The sequence below is a fragment of the Cervus canadensis genome, chromosome 31 (genome assembly GCF_019320065.1).
Source record: "Cervus canadensis isolate Bull #8, Minnesota chromosome 31, ASM1932006v1, whole genome shotgun sequence".
NCBI lineage: Eukaryota > Metazoa > Chordata > Mammalia > Artiodactyla > Cervidae > Cervus > Cervus canadensis.
The window spans coordinates 27595949-27617573 of record NC_057416.1 but is presented as its reverse complement, the minus strand read 5'-3'; the positions used below and the strand labels follow the sequence as shown (position 1 = coordinate 27617573).

Here is a 21625-nt window from a genome sequence, read left to right as displayed (position 1 = left end):
ACTTTACTCTTTTTTTGTAAATTATGCCTCAATAAAGCTGGAAAAAATACAAATAGTATCATCAAAGTATGTCTCTTATTCAAAGATGCTAATTACATTTTTTTATTATTATTGTTGTCCATTATTTAGCAAGTTACCTCTGGCAACATATACTGATAGTTGCAAAAAGAATATACCAATAGTAAAGTAATGAAAATAAAAACAATGGTAATATGATTATTTTGCACCCTTATAGTGTACTAGAGGTACAAAGGATATTTATATCCTATATTTTTTGGTTTTCACAACAGTCCTGTCTTAAGAAGAAAAACTGAATCTTGGGATGACATGAAAAGAAGAACAATTCTGGATTATGAGGATAGCAAAAAGACCACAGCCTCAAGAATGAGAAAAGTAGAGTAATTACTTGCTTTGTGCTGAGCTTAGAGGCAGTGATTTCTTTATTCTTGGGTTAAGGGTGAGAACCTTAAATCATCCATTTCCTGTCCTGCCCTCACAGACTGTCAACTGCAATGCCCTTGCTGAACTCCAACCAGTCATTTCATATTCTTCTAGGGGCCATCAGTCATCTTTGATAGGACAATTTCTACAATTTCATTCGGGTACTGGTCATTCCTCCATCTCAACCATTTTTCTGGCCCCATCAACACTGGATGATTCCTCTCTCCATGACAGATCTCCAGAGTTTAGCATCTTACTCACCTCTTGTCTAAGGCTTTGGGGTAAGTTTTTCCAAATCTGCTTTACCCCAGATTCATGAGGTATGATGTTGCCAGCCTGGCCTTAAACTTCAATTTCTTCAAACTGACTCAATTACCTTTGCTTTTTTTTTTTTAATGTGACCATGTGGTTACAATGTGGTTACAAAGACTGAAGATCTTTCAGCCCACCATGATTAAAATTTCACAAGACATATCATACTATGTGCTCTGCTAAACTAAGAATTAATTATTTTAAAACTCTATTCTCTCGGACTTCCCTGACAGTCCAATCATCGGGACTTTGCCTTCCAATGCAGGGGGTGCAGGTTTGTTCCCTGATTGGAAAGCTAAGATCTCTCATGCCTCTGGACCAACAAACTGAAACATAAAACAGAAGCAATATTGTAACAAATTCAGTAAAGACTTTAATAATGGTCCACATAGGAAAAAAACTTACAAAACTCTACTCTTATGCCACTACTCAGACAAAATCTCTTATAGGACCTCATCCCTGCAAAATTACCATCCCCAATCCTGGATCTAACAGTCCAAGCCTTCCACAAATTTGATCCAAGGCTTCCTTACTCCTGCTTCTTTATCCGTGGCTTCCACATCACCCAAACTCATTATGATATCATTAGATTAGGCCTTCCACCTCTGTGACTTTATTTGTGCCCTCCCTATTTCCCAAGATGCTACCTTCTTTCCAGCCTTCTAAATTCTACTGATCTTTCAAATATCATTGAGTCAAACCTCTTCCAGGCAGCCCCCTTTGATTTCTTCACCCCACAGAGGCATCTCCCTCTTAAGAGATGTTATAGTATTTATTGGGAGAGGGAGATATGAATATAAAAGTATTAAGTTCTGCTTTGTTTTATAAAATAGCTTTTTATGTGTATATATATTTCATTTTTGTCCACCAGATTAACTATGTGTTTCTTATAATCCTTATAGGCTCTAGTTTATAATCCTATAATTAACTATATGCTTCCTTATAATCTTTATAAACTCATAAATGTATTTTTTATGTGTTATATGGGGTTAAATTTAGAATTATGCAGGTGTTTCTTATCATTTACTATGCCAAAGTTATATATGTGTGTGTGTGTGTGTGTGTATTTTAAAAAGCAGAGTAATGGAGATCTTCAGGAATGAGAGAGAGAACAAAATTCCTGGCCTGAAATAATTATTCATCAAATAAGCTAGGACTCAATTATTTCCTCTGTATCATGTAATTTAATTTAACTTCCATCCTAAGCATAAGATTTAAGTATTAACCTCTTCAAGCCCCAGTTTTCCCACCTGTAAAATAAAGATAAGCATCTACCATTATACAACCAGTATATAATGGGGCAAAGATTTCAGGCAACTTCCACTTGAAAACTCTCTGCTTTTTCATTAGGCCATGCTGCCTCCCATGGGAATTAGCAAACCTAAATTCTAAATTTGCCTTTGGCCACTGACTTTCTAGGTAACCTGGGTCAACTTACTTTACATCCATGACCCTCAACTCCTGAGTTCTAAAATAAAGAATGTTGTTAGACTACAATAATGACTTTAAAAAGTTTTTTTTTTTTAGTATGGCCAAGAGTAAGAAAAAATAATTTAAATTGTAACACTGTATATACCTACGTATATACAAATACATATTTATGTCTATACAATAAAAACATTTTTATTAACATTTGCTCTATGAATAAAATCTATTTTTCTATTTCATTCTTTTTCTCTCTATTCTGTTTCCCTTTTTAAAATGCTTGTCTACAACCCATTAAGATGTTTTCACAAGCAATCAGAACCCAACCCTAAAATAGAAGACTCTGACAGCCCTTTTTACTGTATAGTCTAGACTCTGACTTGCAGCTGAGTGAGAGTTTCAGGGTAGAAGCCAAGTCCAAGGACTCAACCTGTCGTCACCTACCTATAAAAGCACAGGTCAGCAAACTGTCAGAGTCTCGGGCCATGAGCTTTTATGGAAGTTCAACTATCAACATATCCTGTGAACTAGGGCATAATACTTCCTGCATCTAAACCTTTACCCATAAATTGAGAAGAGGGAAAACTCTCACTGACCTCACAGAATTGCCACCGGGAAAACTCAGAATGTCTGCAGTGCCCTTTGGAAATGCCAGGTGACCCCTTTGGAAGTACCTCTTTCTGGGCAGCAGGAACTATTCTATAGCAGAGATCATCATAAAAGCCATATAGAAAAAACACCATCTGGAGTGCATCAACTTCTGACCTCTGGGTCTTTGACAAAATCTGGGTAGATGTTTTTGTAGTACACTGGTCCTCAAAAATACACGAATCCTTTATACTAAACTGGCGGGGGGAGGGGAGAGATAGAGAAGGAAGGAGAGATGATCCCTATTTCAGAAACCATGTACAGCATCTTATTAAAAATATATTCTTAAATCTATTATGAATTTTGAAGATCATCCTAATATTTCACAGAAAAACAGATGAGTAATTTCTTCAGTTTAATGCAGTTCACTGGCTCCAGAAGTGGGCTATAATTGAAGGTAAAATTTCCTATTATAGATGGTGCTCAAGCAAAAGCTGGGTGACAATTTGGATAAGATGTAGTAGAGAGCATTGAAGCTTACAGGGGTGAGGGATTAGGTGTCCTTTAAGGCCACTGATTCATTTGGCTGAAGTGTATTTAGCATCATCAATCTTTTGCCAATTACAAAGATGACTCAAATTATTCCCCTTTCTACACTGGTATTCCTGGCCATGGGTGCTATGCCGTGTGACTTTGCATCTATTCCCATCAAAGAGTTAAGGCTTTCCCCTTCCCACCTCCTTGAATCTGGGTTTATCTGTGAGATGGACTTTGGCCAACAGGATATGGTAGATGCAACCGTGTGCCATCTCTGAATCCAGGTTCAAGAAGTCTTGTTCTTTTGCAACCCTGACTAGCCACTATGTAAAAAACCTTGGACCAGCCTGGATGATGAATGATAATCACCCCCATCACACCAACCAATCATCAACCAACCAGAGGACATGAAAGTGAGACCACTCTAGACCAGCCAGCCTATCCCCTTCTGACAACTGACTGACCACAAAACACATGAACACAACTCACTGAGATCAGTAGAACTTTATCTAACAGAACCAACAGACACCATAGACTTTTGTACAACTTTTTAGCCCTGATCACCTTTAATACAACTGTACTGAGGCAACAAGACTGTTTCTTCTGTAAATTCAAGTGCATTTTCCAGCTGTCATAGATTTATATCCTCCACAGCCCAACCCCCAACTGAAATCATGACATTCTATGGAGCAACAGAAAAATTCCCAATAATGGGTGGGGCATTTCAGTGTAATACAGGAGGATATCTGCTAACAATGAGCATTTTAAGGGCTTCATTCTCTGAGGAAGCTCACGTGCAGGCCACATGGCCCCTGAGAGGGGGTAGGATTTGGAACCCTCTGGTTCTGAGCCTCTCAACAACCAGTTATAAAGGTGTTCTTTGTACCAGAGGGGCCTCCTGCTGGTTGGAGAGTTGAATTTAATAACTGTAGCATCCCTCTTCATCTCAGGGCATGAATTTCAGTCATTTTCCTTTGACCTTATAAAAGCTGGAAAAGGACAGGGGGCAAAGAAGCTTGGTGGTAGTTTTTTCTGTTGTTTTTGTTCTTTGCCAAGATCCAGAATCTCTAAAAGCCAATTTTATTAAAGACTAAGATCAGCTAGGTAGTATTAATGCTGGGAAACCATCCCCAAGCCCACCACCCACCCTCTGCTATCCAGATCCTCAACATTTCACCCTGAATCCTATCCCACAAGCAATCAAGAAAAGAGTCTTGAATAAATTGAGCCAGAGAAGGCAGCAATTATAAATACAATTGACCCTCAAACAACATGAGTTTGAACTGCATGGATCCACTTATGCAAGGAATTTTTTCAATAAATATATTGGATTTTTTTGAGATTTGCAATAATTTGAAAAAACTTGCAGATGAACTGTATAGCTTAGAAATATGAAGATAAATTAAGAAAAAATTTGGTATTTAGGTATGAACATATAGATATCCATATAACATGCAAACTGTGTTAATTGACTATGTTATGAGTAAGGCTTCTGATCAACAGTAGGCTACTAGTAGTTAGGGGGAAGTCAAAAGTTATACATAAATTTTCAACTGCACAAGTGATCGGATCCCCTAACCTCCATGTCATTCAAGGGTTAATTGTATTTACCATTTTAAACCTTTGAGTTCTGGGGATTTGGATAGACAGCAATAGCTACCCAGTCAGACACTCAAATAGATAACATGGAACAAGATGGGTGACCTTAAAAGTTCTTGCTTACCCTAAGAGTAAGTGATTCTTTTTTTTTTTTCAATTAATTTATTTATTTTAATTGGAGGCTAATAACTTTACAATATTGTGGTGGTTTTGGCCATACATCGACATGAATCAGCCCTGTGTGTATATGTGTGCCCCATCCTGAACCCCCCCTCACCTCCCTCCCCACCCCATCCCTCTGGGTTGTCCCAGAGCACCAGCTTTGAGGGCCCTGCTTCATGCACTGAACTTGCACTGGTCATCTGCTTTACATATGGTAATATACACGCTTCAGTGCTATTCTCTCAAATCATCCCACCCTCACCTTCTTCCACATAGTCCAAAAGTCTGTTCTTTACATCTGTGTCTCTTTTGCTGTCTTGCATTTAGGGTTGTCGTTACCGTCTTTCTAAATTCCATATATATGCATTAGTATACTGTGTTAGTGTTTCTCTTCCTGACTTACTTCACTCTGTATAATAAGCTCCAGTTTCATCCACCTTATTAGAACTGACTCAAATGCATTCTTTTTTATAGCTGAGTAATACTCCATTTTGTATATGTACCACAATTTCCTTATTTATTCATCAGTCAGTGGACATCTAGGTTGCCTCCGTGTCCTAGCTATTGTAAAGAGTGCTGCAATGAAAATTGGGCTACATGTGTCTCTTTCAATTCGGCTTTCCTCATTGTATATGCCCAGCAGTGGGATTGCTGGGTCATATGACAGTTTTATTTCGTTTTTTAAGGAATTTTCACACTTGTTCTCCATAGTGGTTGTACTAGTTTGCATTCCCACCAACAGTAAGAGAGTTCCCTTTTCTCCACACCCTCTCCAGCATTTATTGTTTGTAAATGCTGTATTGTTTGTAAATGTATTGTTTGATGGCAGCCATTCTGACCAGCATCAGATGGTACCTCATTTTGGTTTTGATTTGCATGTCTCTGATAATCAGTGATGTTGAGCATTTTTTCATCTGTTTGTTAGCCATCTGTATGTCTTCTTTGGAGAAATGTCTGTTTAGTTCTTTGGCCCAATTTTTGATTGGGTCATTTGTTTTTCTGGTATTATGCTGCATAAGCTGCTTGTGTAATTTCTGAGATTAATTCTTTGTCAGTTGTTTCATTTGCTATTATTTTTTCCCATTCTGAAGACTGCCTTTTCACCTAGCTTATAGTTTCTTTCATTGTGCAGTTTTTCAGTTTAATTAGGTCCCAATTTATTTTTGTTTTTATTTCCATTAGAGTAAGTGATTCTTACAAAATCCCAGAATGTATCAAATTTTTTGAGTAAGTACCACCAATATCTGTGTATTTATGTCTTTGTAATTTTTGAATGAATTAAACATTAGCTATTGGGGGCAGAAGGAGAAGGGGACGACAGAGGATGAGATGGCCAGATGGCATCACCGACTCAATGGACATGGGTTTGGGTAGACTCCAGGAGTTGATGATGGACAGGGAGGCCTGGCGGGCTGCCATTCATGGGGTTGCAAAGAGTCAGACATGACTGAACTGAACTGAACCAAACTGATCGCCTCCCTGGGGGCTCAAGGGTATAGAATCCACCTTCCAATGCAGGAGACGTGTGTTTGATCCCTAGATCAGGAAGATCCCCTGGAGAAGGAAATGGCAACCCATTCCAGTATTCTTGCCTGGGAAATGCCATGGACAGAGGAACCTTGGGGGTCCATTGCATTGCAAAGAGTCGGGCACAAGTGAGTGACTAGGCAGCAACAATAGATAGACTAATCATGAATTCTTCCTGCATACCAGTGAACATGAGCCCATGTTGTAAAGACCACTACTCTAGATTGCTTCAGACCTGTGTTTCTGAGGTGGCACTGTGGTTCCAGCACCCAGGAAAGGCACGCTGCCATTCCCTTTCCCTTCTCCCCACAGACCATCAGTCTGGGAACCACACAGCTCCTCAGAGCAGCCTTACCATCCTGGATGGTCCTCACACTTCCAGTGGTACGTTCCAACACTGACTTCTTATGAAATGATGAGAAATCAGATCAATTCTCACTCCAATATAAAAGCAATATCCATCAGTGAATCTCCTTACTGCATCTAAATAGGAAGATACACTTATTTTCAGGCAGGGAGAAAGGAGGAAGAAATGGACATCATGGACAAATAAACTTTACAGTTTAAGGGAATTCAAGTCCACTTGACATTTCTCATATGTTCTGCAAAGGACAGAGCTTGTACAATAAACTTGTTACTAGCCACCTTCCTGTCACTGCTTTTCATGAGTTTGGAAATCAGTCCACAGTGATATTCTAAGTGTTGAAAGTACAGTTTCAAGCAATATTTTACCATCAAAAGAACCTTAAGCTCTTGAATAAAAGGATGAGAAATCAAGAGCTATGGGAAAGACTAGCTGTTCATTCATTCAACAAATAATCATTAAGCATCAGTGACATTCAAATACACTGTAAGAGCCATTCACTACAGAGAACAAAGCTCTATAAAGTGGAAAAAGGGACCTACCTATCTTTCATTCCCTATTCTAGGAAGAGAGCTCTTAGGCAAGGAATATTTATATTACAGATCAGGAAGGGAGAAGTAAATATTTCCTTGGCTTATGAAATGAACCAGTCTTCATTTAAAAATAAAAATATTAATAATAACCTTAGTAAATATCTGTCCTGTATAATTATATGGCAAATACTGCTCTGAGAAGTTATGTTATTTTTATTAACTAGACATGAGACCTTGTTCTAAATGCTACTGGTGAATCACTCATGTGATCATGACAATGAATGAATGAGGTGTGAGGCAGATCTTTTTATCACACTTACATCATAGATAGGAAAGTAAGGTGAGAAAAGATCAGTAAATTTCCCTTGCTCACTTTCTTGGTGAACTTATGAATGGAGCCAGGCAGCTTGACCCCAGAGCGTCTACTCTATACCCTAGTGGCTACAACACACCGCCCCCATTCTAGGTCCACTTGACCTAAAGAGAGTAAAAGACATGGTAAGAGGAGAAATATATCCTTTCTATAGATCATAAAGAAGACGTTTAAGGAGGCAATTAATCCTCTTAGCCCTACCAGCAGAGATGTGATTGATTTTAAAGGGTCATACAGAGTGAAGTAAGTCAGAAAGAGAAAAACAAATATCATATATTAACACATATATGTGGCATCTAGAAAAATGGTACAGATGAACCTATTTGCAAAGCAAAAATAGAGGCACAGGCATAAGAACAAATGTACAGATGCCAAGGGTGGTGGGATGGATTGGGAGGATGGGATTTGACATATGTACACTACCGTGTATGATGTAGATGACTGGTGAGGGTCTACGGTATAGCAAGGGGGGAAAAAAAGAAGGTACAACCCTGTTTGTAGGACATATATTAAGTTAACCTTAAAATTGCATTACAATACACATTGTGCTCAGTCAATCATGTCCAGCTCTTTGCAAATGTATGGATTGTAGCCTCCCCAGACTCCTCTGTCCATGGAATTTCCCAGGCAAGGATACTGGAATGGGTTGCCATTTCCTTCTCCGGGGCCAATGTACATTAGGTGCAGACAAATACTGTCACACACTGTCACATTTGATTCCACCTGTGTGAGGCACCTAGAATATCAAATTCATAGAGTCAGAAAGTACATTGATGGATGCCAGGAGCTGGGGGGTGGGGAGGGCAATTGGGGAATCAGTGTTTAAATGGGGGCAGGGTTTCAGTCCAGGAAGGTGAAAAATTTGGGAGATGAGTGATCATGAGCATTGTCTAACAATGTGAATGTAGTTAGTGCCAATGAACTTCACAGTTCGATACTGTTAAAATAGTATGCTTTATATTTTGACTTTTACCACAAAATTTTAAAAAAAAATTATTTTAAGTCTACTGAAAAACCAGCAACAGCTTAGAGAAACAGACAGTTTTGATTCTTTACCCACAACCATATTCACAAGACCAGAGCTAATTCCCCATTTTTCACCTTCCCCCTTGCTCACCTTAGGAAGTGGTGGACAAGAGGCATGAGTCACAACAGTCACCGTGAGATCCCTTTTCCTGTCCAGGATCTGGTTGGTATGTGACAGAGCTAGAAATTCTCAGGAGCTCACAACATGGCCCTAATCTGCTTCTCTAAAGTGAAAACTAAATAAGCACACTTCTCAGCCCAAGAGTTGAGGAGGAGCAAGACGCAGGTAGAGAGAAGCGTCTTCACTTTCCTTCCTGTGACCTGGAACAGGAAGAGGACAGTAAATAAAGGAGGAGCATGCCAGCATAGAGGAGGAAAGGTCTCTCCTCCTACCTGTTGAAGTTTCTTATTTATCCTCACCTCAAAGTCTCCACATACCCACACTACACCCTGGGAGTGTATTCGTCAGGACACAAGATACTGTGCACAATAGAGCTAAGAAAAGAGAAAAGACCCGAAGCTAACTCTGCAGAGTCACCTTCAGCCCATGTACGGCATCAATGAAACTCAGAAATCCCTGTGGATCCTCTGGAATGCTTTCGAAGGTAATAAGAAAGCGAAAACACAGCTGCTGATGTTTCTAGAACTGATCTAGCATTCACTATCAGATCTCACTATGAGCACAAGCTGGTCTGATGCTCACCATCAAGCCAGTTTGTTCTCCTTTTGCTAGTGATGATCTCCCAGAACATTATGTGAAGTGAATGGCTCTGAGACCATGATAAAGCAACGCAGAACAAAGGTCACTGTCCAACATAAAACATCCATCATCCCCCTTCCCTAAGTGAGCGGCTGCTCCTTCTTTACAATTACAATTACTTCTCACTATAACCTCATCCCTATAGATAAGATTTCCCGAAACACCCGATCATAGAACTGCCTTCACTTTCTGACAACACCCAACCAAGAAGACTCTGCTTTCTTAGACCCTCCTCCAAATTACCCAGCAAAAGCCCAAATTCTCTAATAGGTTCTTTCAAGCATATTTTTACTGAGGCACCCTGTGGTTTTCTCACTATAATGAGAAATAAATCCAACTTGGGTCATCTACAAGCTTTTTTCCCAGCTGGGGTATAGTTGAAGGACACTGACTGTAGGCAAAGACGGTTGGCAAGATCTCCAGACGGTGGCCGTATTTAAGGGTGAAGTGGTTTATCAGTTAGCTTTTGCTGTATAACAACAACAAAGATAAATCTCACTGGCACAATACAGTAAGTAGCTATTGTTCATGACTGTGGCAATCAGTGGATTTGGGCTGCACTAGCTCAGTTTTCTGGGGTAGCCTGATTTCTGGTTGATCTAGGCTGAGCTGGACCGGGATTACTAGTCGCTTCCGCTCTGTTGCAAGGATGTCTCATCTTCTAGCAGGGTAGCTCTTCCATCATCTCAGGATGGCAGAGGCACCTGAGAGCAAGGGGAAATGTGCACGCCTCTTGACTGTCAAGGCTCAGAACTGTCACACCATCACTTGGCCTCATTTTGAAATGAAGAAAAGAACCTGCTTTTCCAACAAGTATCCAGTGCAAGTCACACAAATAGATCTGATTTATGGCAGAGATGGGAAAGCATGGGGAGTAGATTCCACTTCCTTAGTGAGAGCAACTGAAAAGTGGATTGCAAAATACATGGACAAAAGAAGCACTGAGGAACTGGAATTATCATTGCAATCTACCACAGGCAGAACTGAATAATAGCTGTAACCAGACCTCAAGGGACCTGTAATACCAGGGTAAACACCAAGGTGATGCCTGGACAGCAAGAAGTCCCCTTCCCCATATGCCCTGAACTAATCAAGCCAAGAGTGAACAACCAGGTCTAGTGGTTAAGACTCCTCACTCCCAAGTCAGGAGACCTGGGTTCGACCCCTGGTCAGGGAACTAGATCCCACATGCCACAATTAAGAGTTCACTTGCTGCAATGAAGATGGAAGACCCATGTGCCATAACTAAGACCCAGGGAAATCAAATGAATAAATATTTTTAAAATGATAATAAGATAAAATTATTTTAAAAAGGAGTGACCAGCCAGACTGTGATTTATACTAGTTACAGGCTTCGATCATAAATCATGAATCCCAGCAGAGCCAAAAGCAACCAGCAAACAAGGAACATGACTCCACAATTTGCTAAAGACAGAAGATGCTTCTTCAAAGACTCATGCCTTCTCTTCTATCCCAAGTTTGTCTAAGTTTTTGCTTCAGTCTTCATATTCATAATCTTAGCTACTCTCTCACTGTGAGAGGTAGAGATAGCTGAGAGCCAAAATATTATTTTCTAGATAGAACTGGCATTTACCTTGGGGGAAGATTTAAATGAGGAATATGAACCAAGTATTATATAGGATTGAACAAAACCGAAATTTTGTCCACCTAAACAGCCAGTGTGGTATCAAGATAAGGCCTGAATAGCAACATAAAGAAAGCACGTTTTCTCTGCACATCAGAGTTGGGCTATGTGTAAATTTGTGACCCTTGATATAGTCAACACTAAAAAATGTGACTTTTCCATGAAGTCTAAAATGTCTGAAGATGTCACCCACAGAGCTATTTTCCCCTATCTCTGGTCTAGAAGACACTACTGGGAAAGATGAACAGCATTTCCTCTGTCAGTCTGATTGGACACATCCTTTTTAAATGCTGAGACCTGCCCTAATTGGTGGGGTTCTCTGTTTTATTTTTCAAATGAAATTACTTTATAAATACTTCACAGGCTATTGTGTGAATCAAATTCAATAGCAGATGTGGAAGTATTTTGAAAGTTCAAAATGTTAAAAAAAATACAAAGTTATTTGATGTGCAGTTACAATAATAACAATCTAAGCGTGCTAATAGACACAGCTTTCTCATTATTGAGGTGACTGGTAAAGTGGAAATAACACTAGATTGACTTAGGAGCCTCATGTTCAAATTCCAGCTCTTTCACTACCCAATGGGTATGATCCTAGGCAAGACCTTCACCTACTGCAGACCTCAGTACTCTCAATAAAGTGAGGAGGTAGAATTAGACAGTTTCTAAGGACTTTTTGAGCTCTAAATAACTTTTCTGGTTAACATATTTTCAAACATAATTTTTATTTGAAGAAGAAAAAAGACTACATTTATATATACGAAAGCCTCTTTAGAAGCCTGCCTTTCAAACAATAACAAAACAATCCTTACCTTGGAGTCAATTTCATTCCACCCACTTTGAACCTACTGGAATCATCTAGAAGAAAAACCAATGCTATGAGTCTTACAAATGCCCAAGTTCATTGCCTTAAAGACATTTCCTGGCTATGATGCAGGGAGGGGGAACCCAGGCAAAGCTTGGAATAACCCTTTAGTTGAGGAGTCAGAATTGAGAGTCCTAAGATGTAAACGCAGCTAGTATAGAAGACCTACGCAGACAGAATGTCAGAGATCTGCAGAGGTGAATCCTGGCCAGTGCACGTGTACGAGTAAACTACTTAGGAAAAAAGAAGAACAGTCGAGAAGGATTCAAGAAAATTATGCCTGGGCTCAAACTGGATCCAGAAACAGTGCCCATTTCCACCACCCAGACTGAAAAATATCATGTTAGTTTTTCTTCTAGATGATTCCAGTAGGTTCAATACCATGACCGACAGGGCATGGAGTAGAATACTCAGAAAGATCTTACCTAGACAGTGGGGAATAGTCATCCCTGATCCAGGAACTACTCAGATCTCACTTAACAAATCTCAGGAGGATGAAAGAATCAAACTATTTCCAAGTAATTTAACAGCATCCCATAGCAAAGCTCAAAAATACATGTAAGAATGAAAAAAAAATATATAGCCAGCACCCAAAAAAGTAAAATTCACAGTTTTGCAAGAAACAGCAACATATGATCTGGAATGAGGAGAAAAATTAATCAATCAAAACCAACCCAGAATGGACACAGATGTGAGAATTAGCAGGCAAGGATTTTAAAAGAGCCATTGGAACAGTGATCCATATGTTCAGATGTTAATTAAAGACGTGGAAGATATCACAACCACTCAGATAGAACCTGTGAGCTGAAGACTAATCAATGCAAAGTGTGAGATGAAAGCTACACTGGATGGGATTAATAGTAAGTTAGATACTACAGGGAAAAGATAGTGAGTTTGAAGATATGAGAACAGAAAAGAACCAAAATGAGACACCAGGAGCAAAACATAATTTTTAAAAAGGTGAAAAAAAAAATCTGTGAGCACTTCAAGTGGCTTAATATGTGGATAACTAGAAATAATGAAAAGGCAGAAACAAAATATTTGAAGAAATAGCAGTTAAAATTTTTCCACTTTTGATGAAAATTATAAACACACAGTTTTAAGAAGTTCGATGAAACTCAAGAACAATAAACATGTACAAAACTATGCAAGAGCATATTATAATCAAATTGCTTAAAACTGGTAATAAAGAATCCAAGTTCTAGCAAGATTTTAATAGCTATAGACAAGCTATTCTATAGTTTCCATGGAGACAAAGAAACTAGACTAGCTAACACTAATTTTTTTAAAGAAGATTATAGTAGAATGAATCACTCCACCCAGTGCTAAGGCTTTGTACATAGTTACTATAATCAAGAACAACACAAATATGCCCACCTGATTTTTGACAAATGCTTCAGAAGTAATTGAATGAAGAATGAATAGACCTTTCAACAAATGGTTCTGGAACAACTGACAACCACAGACAAAAAAGTGAACCTCAATCTAGACCTCACATCACACACAAAAACTAACTCAAAACGAATCATGGATTTGAATGTATAACATAAAGCTGTAAAACCTTTAGAAGAAAACATAGAAGGAAATCTTTGGGACCTAGGACAGGAAAAGAATTTTTAGAAAAGACACCAAAAGCATGACCCACATAAGAAAAAAAAAAATTGATGTTGGACTTTTTCAAAATTTAAAAACTTTAATGCCATGATAGGCCCTGTTAAGGGGAGGGAAAGGCAAGTTATTTGATGAAAATATTCAAAAGTCACATATTTGACAAAGATCTTATATCTAGGATATACAGTAAAAAAAAATTCAATTAGAAAATAGACATAACACTTGTATATAAATCTTCACAGCAGCTCTATTTGCAACACTCCCAGACTGCAAACAACCCAAATAACCATCAAAAGGTGAATTGATAAACCCTGTTACATCCATGCAATGGAACACTTTTCCACAATAAAAAGGAATGAAATACTGACACATGAGACAGCATGGATAAATCTCCAAATAATTATGCTGAGTGAAAGAAGCCAGACAAAAAAAGAGAACATACTGCATCATTCCATTTATGTATCTATAATGACAGAAAGCAGATCAGTGATCTGCTTTGGGAATAAAAGTAGGGCAGATGAAACAAATACAAAAGGCAATGAAGAAACTTTAAGGGTTGATGGAAACATGCATTATATTGATTGTGACGATGGTTTTATGAAAGTATACATATGTCAAAACTTACTAAGTTATACACAAAAATGTATGGCTTATTTTATGTCAATTTTGCCCCACAAAAGCTGTCAATAGAAAAACATGTTACTTTGGGACTTTCCTGGCTATCCAATAGTTAGTATTTTAGGCTTCCAATGCAGGGGTTGCGAGTTCAATCCCTGGTCGGGGAACTAAGATCCCACATGCTGCATGAAGCAGCAAAAACAAACAAATAACAACAACAACAAAAAGTGTCACTTTATCTCTACTTAATATTGTTATGATGTCATGTCTGCATATGGATGTCTAACTGATGACTTCAACTGTTGGAACTGAACTGCTAATATCCCTTCTCCTCAAGTATGTCCCAATCAGAGTTATCCTATTTTAATGACTAGCAACCTGAATCTTCAAATTGTTGACCAAATCCTCATTTTCTCCTGTCTTTCCCTTACAGAAAATCCATATCGAGTCCATCAGCAAATCTGTTCATTCCATCTTCAAAAATACCCCAATTCTGCCCACTTACACCACACCCACTGATGTCACCCTGGTCAAAGCCAGCATCGTTGTAGCCATCACTACCTAGCTGGTGTCCTTGCCTCTGCCCTTGCCCTCCTATGCTTTGCTTTGATTGCTGAAGTGAACTTAAAAAAAAAAAAACCTGAAATTTTTTTAAAAAAACTTTTTTCGCTACGCTGGGTCTTCATTGCTGCACGTGGGCCTTCTCTAGTTATGGTAAGCAGGGGCTACTCTCTAGTTGCCATGCATGTGCTTCTCATCGCCGTGGCTTCTTGTCACAGAGCGTGGCCTCAGTAGTTGTGGCTCATGGGCTTAGTCATGTGTAATCTTCCCAGACCAGGAATTGAACCTGTGTGCCCTGCATTGGCAGGCAGATTCTAAATCACCATACCACCAGAGAAGTCCCTGAACTTCTTGTAATATGTCATATTTTTACATTCCTCCTCTCAAAATACCTTCCCTAGATTTCTATATCTTACCGAGATTGGAAAACCAAAGTCTTTAAAATGTCCTACAAGTTTCTACATAATCTGCACCCCCACCCTTTGCATTCCTCTCTGGACTCACCTCTTTTTACTTTTCCCCGACTCATTCTACTCAGTCACATGGGTCTTCTTGCTGTTTATCAAGTAAACCAGGCATGTTTACACCTCAAGATCTTTGCACTGGCAACTTCCTCTGCCTGGAATTTACTCTCCCTTAAATACCCACGTGGTGCCAAGTAGTCAAGCAATAGCTAAACTGCAAGAGAGAGGATCAGTAAGGAGACAAGCCCAAATGGGTTTAGACAGTCTGTTACTCATAGAGCAGCAGACGGCACACACATGATCCTGGCATTGGTTCTGTTGCTCATCCAAGTCCCACGAAACAGGAACAGCCTCTGGTGGAAGTAGCGCATACGTCTTTGTGTCACAGTTGAGGACCATTCAGTTACGGAGATGCCTAGTCTTACATGGGGACTGCTATGAAGTCAGTTCGGCCTCCCCTCCAGAAAGAGCTGTTATCTTAGTACCCTGGAATGGAAGCAAATCTTTTCTGGGGGATGGAGGCAACTTTATTATCCTAGAAATTCTTCAGGGAAGGGGTAGCATCCATATTTATTACATGCATCAAGAAATGAATCTACCCAACTTAAAGGGAAAGGCTTTCCTGAGCTCCCAAGCCTGTTTACTACTCAAAAATCCTTTGAAAACATAGTCCAAGATGTGTGGGAACATCATGCAGAAATTTCTTCCATGTTGGAGCCAACATGTCTCCTCATTTTTCCCTCTTTGAGTCTTTTACCAAATACCATCTTCTTTGAAAGATCTCCCTCATGTATTTACTCATGTAATACCCCTTTCTTGCTTCATCCCCCTGAGTTAATTCACTCCAGACCACTTAACCCGTTCAAAACAAAAAGTTGACCCTTCAACAACATGGATTTGAAATACAGGAGTCCACTGATAATGTGGAGTTTTGCCATAAATACATTGGGAAAAAATTTGGAGGTTTGCAACAATTGAAAAAATCCACAGATGAACCACATAGCCTAAAAATATCAAGAGAATTGTGAGCAAGTTAGGTATATCATGAATGCATAAAACATATGTAGACATACAGATAATATACAAAATAAGGGTTAATCAACTGTATGTTATCAGTAAGGCTTCTAGGCAACAGCAGATTTTTTTTTTTTCTCAAAAAATGCTCTTTATTCATTCACATATATTACCACATTTAATTCTCACTTCATATCCATGAACAGAGAACACAGAAAGATAATTATTCCACTTCACAGACAGAAAGCTTGAGATCCACAAAAATGTACTTCTTCCCAATTAAGTGAGTAAACACAGGAGTGAAAACCAGCTCTATGCTTTCAGCTCTCTAACTTCACCCTTCTTTCTCAAAGAGAACGGAGAGTGGTCAGCTCTCATTTTCATTTATGTTTAAAGTTATTAAAAATATCTTTAGCAACAAACTTAGAGAAAGAATAACCAAAATTCCACACTTTAAAACATACAGACATTATATTTACATGTAATTTTTCATATTAACTCATTCAAAATATTACTCTAACATCCCAGATGTTGGTTGAAACACCTAGGAATTTTAGCATTTTGTCTTGACATCATGCAAACTAGTCCTAACCACTTTCGACCACTACTGATACTAAGAGACATTCCACCAGTAATTATTCAATTGAAAAATCTGAGTAAATTCACTGAAACAATTTGAGTAAATGATTTTTGGTGCAGGATTACATTCACTAAAATATGTCATGGAAACAAGTTGGTCAGTAATAAATTTGTAAACTGTGGTGAAGGTCAGGCCCACTATTAACATGGACTATCTCAATATCAATAAAAGATACTTTTAAAATAAAGAGAAAATAATTCAGGTGGCCCAAATACATACACTTTTGTTACTATGATGATTAATAACATGGGCATCTGTATCAGGATTTTTAAATGTGGCATGTGGAGGAAGAAATAAGGTACAAAACCAGGGAAAACTACTTGTGAAGAACAAGGCTAAGATTGCTACTCAGAGAATGAGTAGTAGGTCCTCCTTCTGGGGCAGGTGAGAGGAGAATCAGTATGTGTCTGTGTCATAATTACTCAAGTCAACACCTCGTCCCATGAAGCAGAGCTTGTGCTCTTGCTGGCTGAACAAACGGATACTCAGTTGGGTGCCTCTAGCACGACTTTGATGTGACATCATTCATAGAGACTGATAAAATATCAGATATTCTTTTCTCACATGCACACACACACATAATCACAGAGGTGATTCTGTGATGAAGAGACCATCAGAAATCAGTGTTTACCACAAATGCACATGATCCAGCTCAGGAGAAACTCACGCACTCCAGAATCCCCAAAAGGCACAGAATGTTTCAGAGAGCATCATTTTCAGTTCTGGTTATTGGTTTCCTGAATGGTGACCCTAATCTGCTTTTCAAGTTTCAGTAACTTTTGGTAAAATTTTTCAGCAGTGTCTTCATCTAGGTCCATCTTTTTGGACGTCACATAATTGCTTCCAAAGCCAGTGGTGGCACTCAGATATTTCACCAGAGGATTGAGAGACTCAGGCTTTTGGTGGAAAAGCCAGACCAGTGCTTCTGTTCCATTCTGAGGCGTCAGCGTGAAAGCATTTGCAAAAAAGCGTAACAGCCATATGATTGGCATGATTAACATCCACACAAAGGGAGGAAGGATTCCATACGTCAGACTGGTCAGCATCGTCCCTGGGCACACGACACTGGAATACAGACCCTGCTGGTTGAAGTTCCTGTTCAAAGCCACACTCAGAAGGTCAATGGCATATTTGGAAGAGCTGTAGGGCTCCTGGCCTTTGCTGTGCTGGACATCCTCAAGGCTGAAATTAGATTTCTTTGCATTGCGAGATGATGTCCAGATGAGCTGAGATGGACTCTCACTGTGACATAGGAGAGATTCTAGTTCCTGAATCAGGATAAAGTGGCCAAAGACATTGGTTTCAAACACCTCCTGGAGCCCATCAGGAGTAAGCTTGTCATTCTGTGTCAGCAGTCCTTCAGCTGTGGAGAACATATGAATCACGTTTCTTGAAAAGAGACCACGAAAAAGTGCTTTGATATTTAGCTGTGGATTAGGCATGATCCCAGCATTTAGATATACATAGTCTAATCTCTGAAACCTTTGCTTGAGCTCCTTGGTGGCCTGGAACACCGACGGCAGGCTGCTGACATCCACCTGCACGATGGAGACCTCAGCAGCGGGGTGGGAGGCCAGCAGAGAGGTGCGGACAGCTTCTGCTTTGCTCACGTTCCTGCACGCCAAGCACAGGTGAAGCGCATCATCTTCTTCCAGCAACCGCCTGCAGAGGGCTAGGCCTACGCCACTGCTCGCCCCGGTGATCAAAACCACTTTCCGCATGGTTGCGCACCCTGTGACCACGCGCCCCAAAGCAGGCACCCAGTAAGGACTCTCACCGGTACTTCAACAGCAGATTTTATGAGTTAAATTTTTAGGGATTCAAAAGTTATTACATGGATTTTAACTGCACAGGGGGTCAGTGCCCCTAGCCACTGTGTTCTTCATGGGTCAACTATATTCAGATTTATGGCTTGCCTTCTTCCACTTGGAGAATGTGTGGTCTGTGAGGGCAAGGAAACTTTTTTGTTTGATTCACTGCTATACCCAGCATCTACAATTGTTGACTATTTACCTAACAAATTATTTTCAACTCTGACTCAGACACTATAAAGTGTTAAGTACATTATGTTACTTTTCCCTGCAATGTTTTGCAGGGATTTCCAGCCTTCTGAAGAAAGAGATACACAAATAAAACAACAGGTTTTAAGGGGAAAAGTCATAAGGTTACCAGTATCTGGAGGCCCAATATCCCTTAAAGGGCCGACTGCAGGAAAAATAATTGACTGACAGCAGCCAGCCATTGCATCTTTAGCTTTACTGTCATAGTGGTCCACGCGTCCCTTGGGCTGCTCCTCCCCAGTCACTGAGGACAATAATGGACTAGAAGTGGGCAGTGCCTGCCCAGTGTGGGGTTCGTTTGATGGGTAAGTTTGGTTCAGAGACTCCCCACTAGCCTGGGCAAGATGTCCACAGATCTCCACTACAGTATGAGACTTTCTGCCCACTCCTCTCTCCCCTCCCCATTTTCACAGGTGTCACACCTGCATCGTGGTTGGGGGCGATGCTTAACTCCTCCACATCCTTTATCCATCACAGACTTTTCCGAGAAGAAAACACATGTACCTCTAATCCCATTTTCATATCTGCTTCTTGGAAGACCCAAACTAACCCACAAAGACACAATAGGTCTGTCCTTGGTGGGAAAGCATCAGTTTCCTCACACGACTGTTCTAAATGCAAGCTTATCACATGAGTACAGAAGTCAGAATTGCAAAAGTCCAGGACAGAATTATTTTCATGAGAAAGATAGCCACTAACTAGAGCTCAAGCCTTCTTTTATAGGGGGGACTAGTTCCAAACAGAGTATTCTTGCTTACTGAGTTCATCTAAGGAGGCAACGTGTTGGCTTTGCTTTGTTTTGTTTCAGTCTGTGGGATGTGATGTGATTATCCCTTATCAAATAGGGCAAGGCATCAGTTTCACTTCCTCAGAAGCAAAGGGTATGGATAAAAAGCTCATTGTTCTGCAAATCTGCACCTTGCTCCCAACTTGTTTGTTTGCCCCATACTACAGTCTCAGGTAAACCCACTGAACACATCTAGCCACAAATATCATCTGGAAAATCCTGGATGTTAGAGATGGCAGATCAAAGAAACCTTCCTGGTCTCTGCTTCTGCAACTTGAAAGTGAAAGTGAAGTCGCTCAGTTGTGTCCGACTCTTCGCGACCCCACGGACTGACTATAGCCCACCAGGCTCCTCCATCCATGGGGTTTTCCAGGCAGGAATACTGGAGTGGGCTGCCCTTTCCTTCTCCAGGAGATCTTCCCAACCCAGGGATTGAACCCAGGTCTCCCGCATTGTAGGCAGACACTTTACCGTCTAAGCCACCAGGGAAGTCCTAGGAGGCAATAGTAAATTAATCATCTAATACGATCATGGCCTGACCATTTTGTTCAGCATCCCAAAGGGTAAAACTAGGAAATATTTTTAAGGTAAATTGTGGCAGTGGTGATTTTTATATTGTAGCCTCCTAAAATGTGTACATGTAGAAATGGGACGTTGGGGGAAGGGGAGTCAGGGGTGGAAGAGGGGAGGAGGGAGATCCAAGAGGGAGGGGATATATGTATACATAGAGCTGATTCACTTCATTAAACAGCAGAAACCAACGAACCAAAGAAACTGTGTATGTTCGTGCTAAGTCGCTTCAGTCGTATTTGACTCTTTGCCACCCTATGGACTGTAGCCTGCCAGGCTCCTCTGTTCATGGGATTTTCCAGGTAAGAACACTGTAATGGGTTACCATGCCCACCTCCAGGGTATTTTCCCAACCCAGGGATTGAATCTGCATCTCTTATGTCTCCTTCACTGGCAGACAGGTTCTTTACCACTAGCACCACCTGGAAAGCCCATAAAGCAACTATACTCCAATTTTTTAAAAACCCATGTATTTCTCAGTATGGGTTCCTCTCTGATTCCTAGGGATGCTGATGTCTACAGAAAACCAAGCAGAAAAGCCCTGAATTCAGTCGTCAAATGCACTGACCCTTCACCAGTAGACACTGACATTGCATTAGGCGCAAACTAGCACTCAAGCTGCATTTTCTCATGAACACCCTCCCAGGGCTCAGCACGAAGCCTTCACTACCATTGTACCCAAGCCTTTGTTTGAACGAGGCTCTCGTTTTCCCTCATTCAGTCTGCAGAACACTGTCGGAGTGGATCCTGCCGTGAGCAAGACAGGGGTCCCAAGAGAGGCCATGTTGGGTTCTATATGTTTAACGTTTCATCCTTCGTGTCAACCCGAGATGTTTCTAAAACATTTCCAATCCCCTGGCTTCACAGAAAACAAATAGCTCTGCACAGTTCCTGTCTTCCTTCGTCCCTCGTAAGTAATAGCCTCGGAGGAGGATGACCGCAGAGACAAAGCCTGAATGCTGAAGAGGGAGGTTTGGCCAACTTCAGCTCCACCTCAGAGAGTCATCTTACCACTGGGCCATGAGACTTTCCCAGTGGGATGGGAATGGTGTCACTGCAAGTCGAGATCCTGACTCTGGCGTCGGAAACGCTCAGGGCTTAGTGGGCTTCCAGGGTGGCTCAGTGGTAAAGAATCCGCCTGCC

General features: G+C 40.3%; 1 protein-coding gene across 2 annotated transcripts; it reads right to left on the bottom strand.

The window, feature by feature from the left end:
* Positions 1 to 17320: 17320 nt before the first annotated feature.
* On the bottom strand, positions 17321 to 18844 carry LOC122432561 (3-keto-steroid reductase/17-beta-hydroxysteroid dehydrogenase 7-like). Of its 2 annotated transcripts, XM_043454573.1 has the most exons (2): positions 17983 to 18844; positions 17321 to 17883 (listed from the first exon to the last, which is right to left on the bottom strand). In XM_043454573.1, exons 1-2 carry the CDS (start codon positions 18784 to 18786, stop codon positions 17782 to 17784), a joined length of 906 nt encoding a protein of 301 aa, XP_043310508.1. In that variant the 5' UTR covers positions 18787 to 18844; the 3' UTR covers positions 17321 to 17781. The 2 variants fall into 2 exon arrangements, with proteins under 2 accessions (XP_043310508.1, XP_043310507.1); XM_043454572.1 differs by having other exon boundaries at positions 17321 to 18844.
* Between the last annotated feature and the right edge of the window lie 2781 nt (positions 18845 to 21625).